Source organism: Microtus pennsylvanicus, chromosome 18, assembly GCF_037038515.1.
Source record: "Microtus pennsylvanicus isolate mMicPen1 chromosome 18, mMicPen1.hap1, whole genome shotgun sequence".
NCBI lineage: Eukaryota > Metazoa > Chordata > Mammalia > Rodentia > Cricetidae > Microtus > Microtus pennsylvanicus.
This window is the reverse complement of record NC_134596.1, coordinates 30,686,137-30,701,519: the sequence shown is the minus strand read 5'-3', so window position 1 is coordinate 30,701,519 and position 15,383 is coordinate 30,686,137. Positions and strand designations below refer to the sequence as shown.

The 15,383-nt window shown below is 47.6% G+C and overlaps 1 protein-coding gene across 1 annotated transcript in view; it reads right to left on the bottom strand.

Moving 5' to 3' along the window:
* Positions 1–3,381: 3,381 nt before the first annotated feature.
* Positions 3,382–15,383, bottom strand: part of Efl1 (elongation factor like GTPase 1) — a 101,464-nt gene continuing 89,462 nt past the window's right edge. Inside the window, exons 19-20 of the mRNA XM_075952317.1 lie at positions 8,897–9,081; positions 3,382–3,731 (exon numbers count right to left, since the gene is read on the bottom strand). Of these exons, the coding sequence (XP_075808432.1) occupies positions 3,543–3,731; positions 8,897–9,081 (374 nt within the window). The 3' untranslated portion in view covers positions 3,382–3,542. The remainder of the gene's footprint in view (positions 3,732–8,896; positions 9,082–15,383) is intronic.

The window sequence follows — 15,383 nt, the reverse complement described above, 5'->3', positions numbered from 1 at the left end:
CACACGCACGCATGCTCAGAGAACTACCACACGCACGCATGCTCAGAGAACTACCACACGCACGCATGCTCAGAGAACTACCACACGCACGCATGCTAAGGGAACTACCACACGCACGCATGCTCAGAGAACTACCACACGCACGCATGCTAAGAGAACTACCACACGCACGCATGCTCAGAGAACGACCACACGCACGCATGCTCAGAGAACTACCACACGCACGCATGCTCAGAGAACTACCACACGCACGCATGCTCAGAGAACTACCACACGCACGCATGCTAAGAGAACTACCACACGCACGCATGCTCAGAGAACTACCACACGCACGCATGCTCAGAGAACTACCACATGCACGCATGCTAAGAGAACTACCACACGCACGCATGCTAAGAGAACTACCACACGCACGCATGCTCAGAGAACTACCACACGCACGCATGCTAAGAGAACTACCACACGCACGCATGCTCAGAGAACTACCACACGCACGCATGCTAAGAGAACTACCACACGCACGCATGCTCAGAGAACTACCACACGCACGCATGCTAAGAGAACTACCACACGCACGCATGCTCAGAGAACTACCACACGCACGCATGCTAAGAGAACTACCACACGCACGCATGCTCAGAGAACTACCACACGCACGCATGCTAAGAGAACTACCACACGCACGCATGCTAAGAGAACTACCACACGCACGCATGCTAAGAGAACTACCACACGCACGCATGCTCAGAGAACTACCACACGCACGCATGCTAAGAGAACTACCACACGCACGCATGCTCAGAGAACTACCACACGCACGCATGCTCAGAGAACTACCACACGCACGCATGCTCAGAGAACTACCACACGCACGCATGCTAAGGGAACTACCACACGCACGCATGCTCAGAGAACTACCACACGCACGCATGCTAAGAGAACTACCACACGCACGCATGCTCAGAGAACGACCACACGCACGCATGCTCAGAGAACTACCACACGCACGCATGCTCAGAGAACTACCACACGCACGCATGCTCAGAGAACTACCACACGCACGCATGCTAAGAGAACTACCACACGCACGCATGCTCAGAGAACTACCACACGCACGCATGCTCAGAGAACTACCACACGCACGCATGCTAAGGGAACTACCACACGCACGCATGCTCAGAGAACTACCACACGCACGCATGCTAAGAGAACTACCACACGCACGCATGCTCAGAGAACGACCACACGCACGCATGCTCAGAGAACTACCACACGCACGCATGCTCAGAGAACTACCACACGCACGCATGCTCAGAGAACTACCACATGCACGCATGCTAAGAGAACTACCACACGCACGCATGCTAAGAGAACTACCACACGCACGCATGCTCAGAGAACTACCACACGCACGCATGCTAAGAGAACTACCACACGCACGCATGCTCAGAGAACTACCACACGCACGCATGCTAAGAGAACTACCACACGCACGCATGCTAAGAGAACTACCACACGCACGCATGCTCAGAGAACTACCACACGCACGCATGCTAAGAGAACGACCACATGCATACATGCTCAGAGAACTACCACACGCACGCATGCTCAGAGAACTACCACACGCACGCATGCTAAGAGAACTACCACACGCACGCATGCTCAGAGAACTACCACACGCACGCATGCTAAGAGAACTACCACACGCACGCATGCTAAGAGAACTACCACACGCACGCATGCTCAGAGAACTACCACACGCACGCATGCTAAGAGAACTACCACACGCACGCATGCTCAGAGAACTACCACACGCACGCATGCTAAGAGAACGACCACATGCACGCATGCTAAGAGAACTACCACACGCATACATGCTCAGAGAACTACCACACGCACGCATGCTCAGAGAACTACCACACGCACGCATGCTAAGAGAACTACCACACGCACGCATGCTCAGAGAACTACCACACGCACGCATGCTAAGAGAACTACCACACGCACGCATGCTCAGAGAACTACCACATGCACGCAAGCTTCTTGCTTTGCTTCCAGTAAATTTAACAGGTGGAGGCTAGAATCTTGGGAGAGCCTGGGACACACAGTAAGAGTCTTGTTCTGCAGTCACAAGTGGAGGCCCTACACAAGTTACTACAGCTGGGGAGGTTAGGTGGCAGCTCAACCCTGTGCCTGGGCAGGTCTCTCCGTGGCACTGTGTTGCCCATTAGTGTGTCCCTAGGTATGGGGAAGGAAAGTGGCCTTTTATCATCCTGACGACAGTCCCGCTCCTGTGCTCAAAGGAACTGCAGAGAGAGCCCCAAGTCGCTCTGGGTTAGTCCCTCTCTCATATAGAGATCAAGTGCAGACGGTGAGGAAACACCATGGCACTACCGAATGATGCTATCTACGAATGCTGTCAGTCAGTGAGCTAGCTCTTCTTATCATCATCATGTTTAAACACACCAGCATGTGATACTGTTCTTCTACGTTAATTCAGATACCACTATCTATTAAAGTTAAACAGACCGTGAGCTATCTCCAAATACTTGCTCTAAAGTCTGGGTCAATTAGACATGACCAGCTCTGTGCCAAGGCTCCGAAGATTAAAGATAGAATGTTCACAGCCATTATTAAGAGTGACATAGGTTATTAAGAATACCATTAAGGATATTTCAATAACGAAGTTAGACGTGCTAATTTTATGATAAGGAATCCTTCATGTTGCTATAAAACTATTATGCAATATCAGAGTAAGAGAATTGATTTTTGACCGGACTGCATTTGTTCCTTAAGTGGAGACCATCCTAAATAAGGCAACTGAGACTACAGAAAAAAAATTACAATAATGGCAGTGACCTCATGCACATTAGCTTCTAGCCCTTTGATGTGCTTAAGAAGGAACAGCAATTACAGACATCCCTTTCCCTTTTTAACAGAAAGGTCAGGGCACAAAGCTCAGGAGCACTAATTCAGGAGGGAGTGGCGCACTCGCTAAGGGGCGTGAGGCGCAGGCTGGAGCGGGGCTGGCTTTGGTGGCTAGCGTGCAGCTGACTGGCGCTTTTGGAAAGGCGGCTGCTCCCTGAGGAAGTGGTCACTGAGAATGAACTTAGGAGCTCAGGTGAAGTTCATAGGAGGACATCCTCAGATCACGGCACATGACGGAAGCCTGGCCAATGTGAGCTGAGTAGCTGCTCAGGGCGCGGGGTGCAGCCCTCCCCCGTCCCCGCCCATGGGGTCTGCCCAACAGTGCTAGCACCTAGGGCCACCCTGCTCTCGGCACACCTCTCACGGCTGAAGGTGGTGGTAATAACTCTTCATAATGGAATCACCTTTAACCCTGAACCAGCATCAATTAAAGAAACACTTTTAAAAGTAGTTCTCTGATGCCTTTAAAATATATAGACCAGGTTTATTATTGAAAGTGAACCTACACAGATAATTTATCAAAATGAGATTTTCCCAAATTATACCCTTGATAATACCTGTTAGTTCATTAAAAAGAAAAGGCCCCACCACCAGCCATAGATACTTCTTTTCAGCTATTTGTTCTTGCTGAGCGTTCTCTGCTTTTCCGCGTGCTCCACAATCTTTTCTTCCACATAGAGGCCCTTCCGCTTCCGCACTGCGTTCATGTACTTCCGGGCCTGGTTCTCGGAATCCGCCTTCTCACCAAAGTGCAGGTACTCCTCCTCAGTGGTTGGCACCCAAAAGGGGTCACTGGGAATGACCTTAAAGAGAGGAGGAGACAGGATAGGCCAGGTGAAGCAGATGTTAAATTCTGTCAGACTCTGGCTAAGGAAACAACTTCAGCAAAGGGCATTTCATCTTCCTGGGAATGGAAGCATAAAAATATGAAGAATCACGGGGGCTGTGACAGAATGGGGCAGATTCAATAAACTTATAACGTCTGTTATTCTGACTTCTCACAGAGCCATTTCACAAGACAAGCAGAAACGGCTTCATCTTTAATGAAGACGAAGCATTATCCTGACTAGGATCTATCCAAGTATGTCTTTATTAATTTTGCCTTTGTCTCTAATGATCAACTTATGTGAACACGGTCTTGCTTTATGTTTTTGGAGCCCGTCATATAGCCCATGATGGATCAGAAATCACCAAGAAGCTCAAGATGACCTTGGATCCCCCTAAGCCCTGTCATGGTGTCTGGTTTATATGGCATTTGAGGGCTGGGCCCAAGACTTTATGTGTAATGGGTTCCATTTAGCTGGAAGTTCCACTGAAGACACCTGAGGTTGGCTGTCTGTTCCCTAGAGGCTCCTGGGGCTGCTGTCTGTATGCATGGCTATCTTCCCTCTGGGACCTCTTTAGGGTCCTGGCTGCAACGCTCCCATGCTGTGTGCTGAGGTCTGACCTGCTCTGGGTCCCTCACATCCATCACTCTCGCACCTGTGAGGACATCCTGAGGCTACCGGCATCAAGCTCAACAGAACTCAAACCTAGGAGAGATGGAGTAAGAGCAGTCCAGTCCACTATGGCTGTCCATAGTGGGACTACAGAAAGACCTCTCTAGACCACAGAGCAGAGACTGCCATCAGACTGCGGGGAAGGGCGCTTCTCCCCCACTGGTTCCCAGAGAACCTGACTGCCCAGAGCTCAATCCTCAGATCAATTTTTCCAACTCAACAGTTAAGGTGTTTATCACCTTCTAACAGGAAGGACCCAAGTGCGAGTTATTGCCTAGTCTTGACACAGATACAGACACCTAAGTGTGCATGGACATACACACCTATAAGCACAAAACACACATGCACACGTGACACACACTCATGAAGATATGCGTGTAGACACACATATGTGTACACACACGTACACACTCACACACACCCCTGGAGGGGAAAGCTTTAGGGGCTCCATCTCATTTGGGTTCAGCAGGTGGGAATCACCACACCCAACAGAACCTCGTGGGAGCTCTTCGGTCCCGCCTTCCTCACCAGCCTGGCCCGGGGTCACCTGGGGATCAAGCGGTGGATCTCGGGGTCAGGCTGACACACGTGGAGCAGCGCTGTACACGCCGAGAGCACTTTCCCTGTGTCTGCTATCAGCTCCTTTTCTTCCCCTTTCGCGGAAGGCTAAAACTTAGAAAGAAATTATGAGACTGCTGACTTCAAAGGCTTCCTCGTGGAAAACGCCTGCAATTTATTTTCTCTATTTTCTGAAGCACTTTCTCTCAAAAGCTCTTGATTGGAAATTATATGGTATGCCAGAACACAAATGAAAAAAAATCCTTGGAGTGAGCAGGCAGATCTCAACAGCCACGCTATTTTAAACCGAAATGTGTGTGTGTGTGGGGGGGTACTAATGTGGGGGGGGGTACCAGATCAGTGACATTTTAATTACGATGCAGTTTTAAAGACTTGCAGAGATGTGGAACTTTGGGAAATAGGGCCATGGCAGGTGGTAAGATAAGAACAGAAGGAAGGGATTACAACCACTACAGAAGTTTCCTTGACAAAATTTTTCTCTAAAATTATTTATTAGGAGCCTTGTTTTTAATAACTGCAGCTGAGCCAGACACTAGTGCTCTCAAACATTACGAAGAACATAAATTTAATTCATACTCAAAAACAGAAAACACTCTGAGACGCAAAGGATAGTGAGAGTCACCGTGGCTTCTGTGTAAGGAATCTCTCTACTGTATAACCTTGTTCTTATATGGTGTCCATCTTCTTTCTAGAGTGACAGATAGGGTACATGGCCACATGGGCTTTGGGGGTGCAGAGATACTTTTGTAAGAGCTAATATTTTAAGCTAATATTTTATTACTTTTGTAATAAAAATATTTTTTCGTAACTATTTAACTCTTTTTGAAAGTAGCTACAGAAAATACCTGGGTGAGCAGGTTAGGCTATATTCTAATACAATTGTATTACTCCAACAGACAATGGGCAACATTTTGTGGACTCCTGACCTAGTCAAAGACATTTCCTAGTTTCCTTAGAAGTGGTTATATGATTGGTTCTGGGTGATGGGACACAGACAAAGTAATATGAGCAAATTCCAATGTGTATTATAGGGGAGGAGAGGGCCCCTTTCCTCAGCCCCAGCCCTATTGGCTGGGATGCAGCTGTGACCATCAAGGAAAGACAGGATGAGCCTGGGCTGTCACTCTGAGCCATATGCCAGTTCTGCACTGCCTTCTCAGACAGGGGAGAAATCCCCTCTGCCTGCGTGGTCATTGTGTTTTGGGATGCCCCTCTGTTAGAGCAGTCTTTTCCCTTTTCTCCATGACACACTTGCCAATTAGAAAAAGAAGGAAAACTTTTTGTGCGTGTGTTTGTGTGTGTGCACATGTGTGTGTATGTGCGTGTGTGTGCTTGTGCACATGTGCTGCATGCATTCGAATGTACAGAGGCATGGCTATGAATGTGCACACAGAAGCCAGAAGATGCCTGTGTCTTCGCTAGACTGGATGGCCACGAGGCAGACTTTGCCTGTCTTCTCCTCCCAGTCCTGGGATTACAGACATTTACAGGCACAAGTGCTTTCACACTGAAGCTGGAGGTTTGAGTTCAAGTTCTCATGTTTGCTCAGCAAGCTTTTTTACCCTGGGAACCTTCTGCCCAGACCCAGTCATAACAATTTAGAGATTCCAAAAAAATCACTTTCAAAGAAAGACTCAGTATAATATTGGGGGGGAGGGCAGGCCTGGTGGAAGAAACATTAAGTTTATTAACAGAGCAGAGGCGCTGTGGCAGGAGGATCGGGGGGATTCAAGCTAGCTACAGCTACAGAATGAGTTCAAGGCCAACCTGAGAAACTTACTTTGTGTCTCCCTCCTTCCACAAGCTTTTAGAACAAAAATAGAATACATGATGTATCACTCATCGGATGGCAAAGTCAGTGTAACAGCTCCAAACGCTTACTTCAAGCTCTGTTTATAGACAGTCCCAGGCACTATGTGCCTGACATGCTGTGCTCAGATCAGAGACAATATAACCCAGTTTTCTGTGCCGGTGTTGGCCAAGGCCACCCTTGTGAGGGTGACGACTGTCGCCTGTGATGTCAGAGGCTGAGTTCTGAAAGCTGTTTAGCAAGGGCAGCACCAAGGAGGCCGGTGTGCACCTCTCAAGGTCACTACGTGGAAGTGGGACCATCTCACTCCACTATAAACAACGCTTAGCTGCGCTGCCCCGTCTTCACTGCCTGGCCAGCAGGACCCCAGGAACACTGCAGAGGATTCCCAAGCTTCAGGTACTGACAGACACTTTAAATCGACTTCTCTCTTATTGCTTTGTGTTTTATGTAAAAACTGAGTGTCAAAACCCAAACTGAAAAAGTTAGATTTTGGGTAAGTGGGAAATGACTATCTAGAAGCTGAGAGTTAACACTGACTTAAATATTTTAGGGCTGTTTTCTCCACAATGAGATCCAGAGATGAAGGTTATCTGGTAAAAAGGCAATGAAGGAAACCATCAAAACATCATTTAGTATTCAAAAATGCAAAAATCCAAGAGAAATGTCATAGGAAAGTCACTGCTAAAACACAGTCTGTACTAAGTAAAGAACGCAGCTAAGTCAGAACATCCATCCAGCTTGTTCCTATCAAGTGTTCAGATCTTATGTTTTCTAGGGGAAAGCAGACAGCCCAGGCTTTGGACTGGAAACTGCATCCAGACCAATCCAGGTGACAGGGACCACTGGATTAAAATCACGTGTGCCCTATCCAAAGCCAGCTTCTCCAGGGGCATCACCGAAGACATCTCCAGTGTCTTTACTTTGCTGGCTTACATGACTATAAATCTCACTTTAAAAAGGGAGGTTTTACTCAATTAATTTTATTCTAAGTATCTAAATTTAAGCTGTTTCAAGGGTCCTAGAGACCCTTTGAAGTCATCACGCCAGAGAAAGTGAGAGAGAGGATGGTAAAAAGGAAATCTTCTTCCCAGCAGTGAGGCCTACAACAGGGAGCTTGAGCTGAGGTTTCGACATGAATTATCTTAGAAGTGAAGTCTTTGCACTTTGTCCAAGTAAGTGGCAGAATCAATATCCACAAGTAAGCCAAGCTGACAGTAGTATCGCTTCCTCCCAAGTTACAAACCGCCATGGAAGAAGTGAACTGGGGCTACTGGGTCTCCTCCAGACACGAGAATACTGCTTTTTTAAAACAACCTTTCTTCAGCTTTCATTTAAAAGATTTCTGTTGGTGACTTTATTTATATTTTATTTTATTTTTCTTTTAAAGACAGGGTTTCTCTGTGTAGCCCTGACCATCCCGGAACTAGCTGTGCAGACCAGGCTGGTCTCGAACTCACAGAGATCTGCCTGTCTTTGTTGCAGGAGTGTTGGAGTTAAAGGCGTGCGCCCCATTACCGAGCATGACTTTATTATTTTTTTCTTTTAGTTTTTCTTAGCTGGCCTATGTTCTCTCTGCTGATTAATTGCTAATTTCCTCTAAACACCTCATTTGGAAGACTTACCTGACCCCTCCCACACACTCTGCATTCACAACCCCACAACCCTCTTCTCTTACCCACAGTGATTACAGACGGATTTGCTGCTCACTTGACCCCACGTTTGTGGGTGGGGAAGGGCTGTGATGAGCTACGCCACTCCTCCCAGGGAAGCCACAGAACCCCAGTCCCCAGAATGACCGAAGACTAGAGACAAACTGCAGATGCCCCCCAAAGAGTGCTCCCCTCCAAATGCTGGAAGAGTCTCTCCCCATCTTCCTCCTCTCTAGGGAGGAGTCCTTCAGGATTCACTTTCAAAACAGTTGTCATTTTTCTTTACCCTCTCCACATCTGCAGCAGGAAGGAAATGGACTCACTCTTCTGTCTCTTCAACTTCACATCACAGAAAGAACGAAGCTGGTGCTGTCAGCCAGCTTTCACCTGCCCTTGCCTGGGCCGCCACCCCAGGGACTGCCTCTCACCTCCCAGTGGCTGAACACCAGCTGCGGGCTGGCCAGCCCACTGGTCCTCTTCCTGATTTCATCGGCAAAGCCGAAGCTTTCGGCCACAGGCAGTACGGCCTTGATGATGAACATGTCCGTCCCTTCCTTCATTTCCTCCTGCAGCACTCGACCCTCTCGCTTCGACAGCACGGCGTAGACTCGGCCTGCAAAACCGAAACACAAGCTCATTGGCTGATCGTGCTGGACCCAAAGCCACAGTGATTCACACACCCAGGAAGGATACAGTAGTGGATTGGAACGTTCTGTTCTCAACAATCCCGACTGACAAAACCATGAACACTTAAGTGCTAATTAAAAGGGCAACACTAGAAAAAAAATTACATATAAAAAATAACAAGAGTCCCAACAATCCCCTGCCACCCCCGTGACAACTCCCACAATGACATCTAAGAAGAACCACCTCTGGAATTACAAGCAGAGTTACTGCTGGGTATGAAATCCAATGAGAAGAATGTTACTGGAATCTTACAAACATTAAAATACATTAGTAATTATGAATATCCTTAAAATGATGATCAAAATGGTGGCAAGAGACCATTTGAATAAGCAACCAAGCGACTAGCAATGGCAGTTTACACCAATCAAAGCGCACATCCATGTAAACATCTACTCAACAATATTGAAGTGGTGGTGAGCATGGGTATTTTATTCCCGAGATGGATCGTGCTTGGAATCTTTACTATCTGGTGACAGTCTCTAGTGTCACATACCAAGAGTCTTAGCAACTTCTCTGCCTGACAGTTACAATTTGCCTGAGGTGAGATTCGGCCTTACACTCAGAAGGGACTCATCTGCCCCTGGGAGGGGCATCCTGTACTGATGTCTATGGGTGTTCAGGGCATCCTTTCCACTAGAGCAAGCAGAGTGGACCAGGAGAAACAGAGACAAATGAAACTGGCAGGCATGCCCATCTTTCACCTGCGGCTGAAAAGGTCTTTTCATTGCGGGTGATCTGCGCGTGTGTAGGCGGGCAGAGTGAAAGCCTGCCCAGACACCACACGGAGGTCTGACCTTCTGTCAGTACAGGGGGGGGGGGTTATTTACCATCTCTGTTTAACCCAGGAGCCAAGGGCTCAGAGCCTCACTACCTCACACCCGTCCCTGTGGACACCCTCGGATGCCAGTGATTATTAGGAAGGGGCAATGGAGACAACCAGCCTAGAGGCCCCAGAGAGCAACCCTTCTATTGGCTGCGGAAGGCACTGCTCTGCTCACTCTGCCTACTCCCTGCTCACTCCGCCTACTCCCTGCTCACTCCGCCTACTCCCGCTACTCCTTCGCCACATTTCTAAAGCCAGGGCTTCCAACTCAAATGCTGCTCTGGGCTCTACTAAACCGCTTTCTGGAGTTGGATGCTAATGTTCGCGCTAACCAGTGTGCTTCTCAACCTCACTCTCAAGACCTCTCTGTGGCACCGAAGGCCTCTGATGAGTGTGCCTCTGCCAAGCCCTCCTTCCACACCTGGCTCCTGGGATACCACTGGTTATTTCTGTAATTCCCGCAGGTGCACCTTCCCTGTGAGCACTCTGTGAGGCCTCATCTGCCTAGAGAAGCAATTTCCACGTTGTTGGTGTAGTGAGCTTATCTCAGGGAGGTTTCTAAGACTCTACCTACCTACGCTAGACCTCTCCCCTGCCCCCACCCCAGCTCTGCAACACCCACTGCACATCACTGTGGAGCCAACTTCCTTCTAAACTCAAGCCCAGTGCTAGTGGCAAACCAATCTCTAGGGACAATCCCTGCTCTGCCATTACGACTGGGAATGTCAGTCACAGAATCATTCATGCTGGTGTGCATGTGCCACAGCATTCACCCGGTGGTCAGGGGACAATTTTCAAGAGTAGGTCCTCCCCTTCTGCCTTGTTAAAGACAGGGTCTCTTTCTTGTTTTTCTGCTGGGTATACCAGGCTACTGGCCCATGAGATTTTGGGGTTCTAGTGTCTCCACCTCCACTCCCTCCCAGGAGTGCTGGGATTACAGATGCTCACAATACCTATCTGGCGCTTGCATTTGTTCCAGGGACTGGAATTCAGATCCTTGGGCCTGTGGGTCAAGCTCTTATCTATCCACTGGGCTATCTTCCTGCCCCATGTTCTCAGAAAAACTAGGGTGGTCTATGAAGGTGAACCGTTAGCATCAGGTGTAAGAAGGGGTAGGGAAACGGGGGCAAATGAGCCGTGTAAGGGCTAGTGATAAACTGTTGACTGCTGCTGCCCAGGCTGGCAATTCCTCCCCTCCAGGGGCTGAGACAACAGTTCAGATCAATACTAGTAATTGAAACGGAATGTAATTAATCATGTACTTCTGAGCCACTCAATTCTAATTCTACTAGAACTACATCCTAACACTGAGGCGCAGTAATGGATCACCAAAGAGAGGAAAACAGTATAATAAAAACTTCCCTGGTCACTGGGCTCACGTGACAGGTGTGCCCAAAGCTTAGAAGCCTTCAGACACCTTCTAACCCTGCTTTCGCTGTCACGGGGACGGCATCAAGGCTTTCTGCCCAGGCTGCTATGTGTAAATGTTTTGCTATCCCTTCCCTGGGACGGGGCAGCAGACCAGTCAGCCTTCCTGTGTATGTGCATCCACAGCCCATGCTCTGCAGACAGCTCCACAAGAAGACAGGAAAAGCAAAGCAGCAGCAACAACAAAACAGCTGGAAGGGCTGTGATCACGACTCCACTGCATATCCGAGCTCCAGCCTGCACCCGGCATGGTGGTTCATGGGACTTCAGCTCCTGCGATCGAGCACCAGCTGTGTGCCTTCCCAGCCCAAATGAACCTGTCGGCACAGCTCACACTGGAGGACCTCTACTCAGGGTCACAGCCCCACACCTAGAATGTCATCTCAGTTCAACCCTCTACACACTCTTTTCAGATTCAGGACACTCGCAAACAATTTGTACTGCCTCCGATACTGAATAAAGTCTCCTTCCATGCCAGTTCCATGGAGCACTGCCTTTACAGCATTACGGAGTAACACGCGTGTTCTTCTACTGTAACAACTATGATTAATCTAGAACCTCTGGAGATGGGAGGCAAATATAGAAAAGAAAGTCGCTGTTCACAGCCTATTTCTCCTACAATAAACAAAGACAAATTTCCAACTGGAGGACGACAGGTCAGTCAATTACAGCACATGAAGTTCACAGATACTATGCAGAGGTTAAAATGAAAATTATGAGTAAGTGGCCGAAGAGAGGCATGCTTTAAAAAGAACATAAGGTAAAAGTACTGAACTGGTTGTACCATAAGGTCATACCTATGCACGATGCTCCAAGGAAGGTGGAGACAATAACCAAATGAGTAACAAGTCAGACAAAACAAAAGGCTGGTTTCCAAGGACGATTGTGTCTTTCGCCATTTCTGTAATTGTTGGTAGCACACATGGACGACTTTCAGACACACACACACAGACATATAGATACTGTGGGTATTTTTTATGTCTTACAAGCAAGGTCACAGAAAAGCTGTCTTCTGTCACTGAGCTACCAGAATGTGAAATCAAGCAAATACGGCTAACGGGATGGATGCGGTAAGTTGAGCTGAAGCAAGCGGCTCGTGGGCAGCTTGCTCCTGCAAACACATTCAGCTGCAGGCTTAGTGGAAGCTGGCATGGCAAGCTGACCTAGCCCTGGAAGGTGTTCAGGGACTCCCCATGCAGAGCTTCACGTTTGTACTGTCACCGTCAACTACAGAAGCAGAAGGCACAATCAAGACCAGAGGTGACGTGGAACTGGCAGAGGAACGCTCTGAGAGAACCTGCTAAGGACCCCAATTCGATGTCACAGTTAACATGGTGTCACTTTGAAGGGGTCTAACTGGGCTCAGAGAGAGAGAGAGCGCGCACTGAACAGTTCCTAAAGCCAATCGGGAGTGAGCACCGGCTCAGCAGCAGTCTTCTGTGAGCTAAGCAGCAGATGCTGGTATGCCTATCCCTTCTGAAAGACCCGCCCTGTTCCCATTCCACTAAACAAGTAGGTTTATTCTATTCACTTAGTATTATTAAACTTTGTCTCCTGTACTCCTCTGTCGAGGCAAGAACCATGCTTGACCTAAGGATTAACACTCGCAGCTCAACATGACTAGAAATGACGAGATGCTGATCAAACTTACAAAGAACTTCACATGGAGAGAAAAGGGGTTTTACTAGCACAACGGTAGTCAGGATGTTTCCACTTTATGCAAGTGCATATGTTCTAACAATGCCAACGCTGCGTCAAATTAGCCCAATAATCATAGCTGTGACTGGATTCTAGAACTGTCGGACAAAAACAGCAGGTCTGAAGGAAGACAAAGGCAACTGATTGGTCACGTGACAAAGTAAACAGTGTTTATGATGGCCAAACACACCCATTAGAGGGAATTTTCACAGGTAAACAAAAATAACAATAGAGCCATAGATACCTTTAGAAAAGGGCTATTTAATCAGCATATTTTCTTGGGATCTTTTTCCAAAATAAAATAATCTAGAAATAAGTATTTTCCTAGTTTCCCATGTTGATCATATATAATTCGTATTTTCCTAGTTTCCCATTTTGATCATATGTAATTCTATCCATGTACAGAATGATAGGCTTTAATAATCTGTACAGGAAGAATTAAGAAGTAAGAAACCAGGGTTGTAGAGATGCCTCAGCAGTTAAGAACACCGACGGCTCTTCCAGAGGACCTGGGTTCAATTCCCAGCACCCACATGGCAGCTCACAACTGGCTGTAACTCTAAGATCTGACACCTTCATACAGATATATACATGAAAGCAAAACACATAAAATAAAACACAAAAACAAAGCACATGCAAGCAATGCACATAAAATAAAAATAAATTAAAAACAAGGAGCTAAAATCACTTTGTGTTGATTCTTAGAGAACTGAAATGAAAAGTCAACAAAGTCGAAGTCATCTTGGAAGACCCCCAGATATCCTGGCAAGACGTAAAAGGGCTTCAGAAACAGAGTGAGTTTCTCCATTTCTTTTCCAATTGAAATTGTGGAGTTTGGAAGAAAAGAAAACAAAACAACATGCCAACAGCTGACTCTGTTGATGGACCCTGAATTCTCAGCTGTCCATACCAAAGAACAGCCCCAAATGCCAGGAGAAAAGAGGCCTCAGGGGAGATGCTCCAGGACCTAGACTTCAAAACAATTCAGGAGAGGAACTGGTAAAAGATCCAGAAAGATTCCTGGTGGTGGGGGTGGTAGTGCGCTGGTCTTGGAGACCAGTGTCTATTCCAACTGAAGCACACACAGAGCTGCAGATGGGAAGACCTGGCACAAGGGGACTTGAGTGCCACTTGGACAAAGGAGAGCCACAGTTCACGCCAAAGAAAGAAGGGCACAAATAAATGGGTCTGGATGGGCACCCGGCTCTGGGAAGTCACACTCCGAGATTGCATTTCCCATCTGTCAGAATGGCCGAGATCAACAACACAAACGACAGCCCATGCTGGAGAGGTGTAGAACAAGGGGAACACTCCTGCGTCCTGGTGGGAGTGCAAACTTGTGGTTTCTCAGGAAATCAACCTAGCTCAAGACCCAGCTAGACCACTCCTGGCCATATACCTAAAGGATGCTCAACCATACCACAAGGACACTTGCTCAACTATGTCCATAGCAGCTTTATTTATAATAGTCAAAACGTGGGAACAACCTAGATGCCTCTGAACCAAAGAATGGATAAAGAGAACGTGGTATATTTACACAACGGAGTATTACTCAGCTGTTAAAAAACAATGACATCAGAAAATTTGTAGGCAAATGGGTGGAACTAGAAAAAAAATCATCCCGAGTGAGGTAACTCAGACCCAGAAAGACAAGCATGGTGTGTACTCACTCAAGTGGATCTTAGCTGTAAAGTAAAGGATAATTACACTATAATCCAGACCAGAGAGGCTAGGTAACAAGGAGGGCGCAAGGGGGCATGTATGGGTTTCTCTGGGAAGGGGAAATAGAAGTGATCCCCCTGGATGGACTGGGGAAAGGTGGGGATGGGAACTTGAGGGATCAGGCTGGAGGGTGGATGGAGAGGGAGAGCACGGAAAGAGAGGACTGGAAAGGGGCACTTCAGTGTTAGGTAGGAACCCGATGCAAGGATGATCCCAGCCAAGACGCCTAGCAATAGTGGATCTATAGCCTGAACTGGCCATCCCCTGTGATCAGATTAGTGGCTACCCCAGTTGTCAACAGAGAACTTTCATCTAGTAACTGATGGAAACAGATGCCACAGCCAAACATTAGGCTGAGCTCGGGGAATTCTGTTGAAGACAGGAAGGATTGTAGGGGCCAGAGGGGTCAAGGATGTCACAAGAAAAACCACAGAAACAACTAACCTGACTCATAGGAACTCAGTTGTGTAGCTTGGTCTATTTGTGGGACTCCTGACAATGGGAGCAAAGGCTGTTCCTAATGCTTTGGCTGGCTCTTGAGAACCCATTCCTCATAC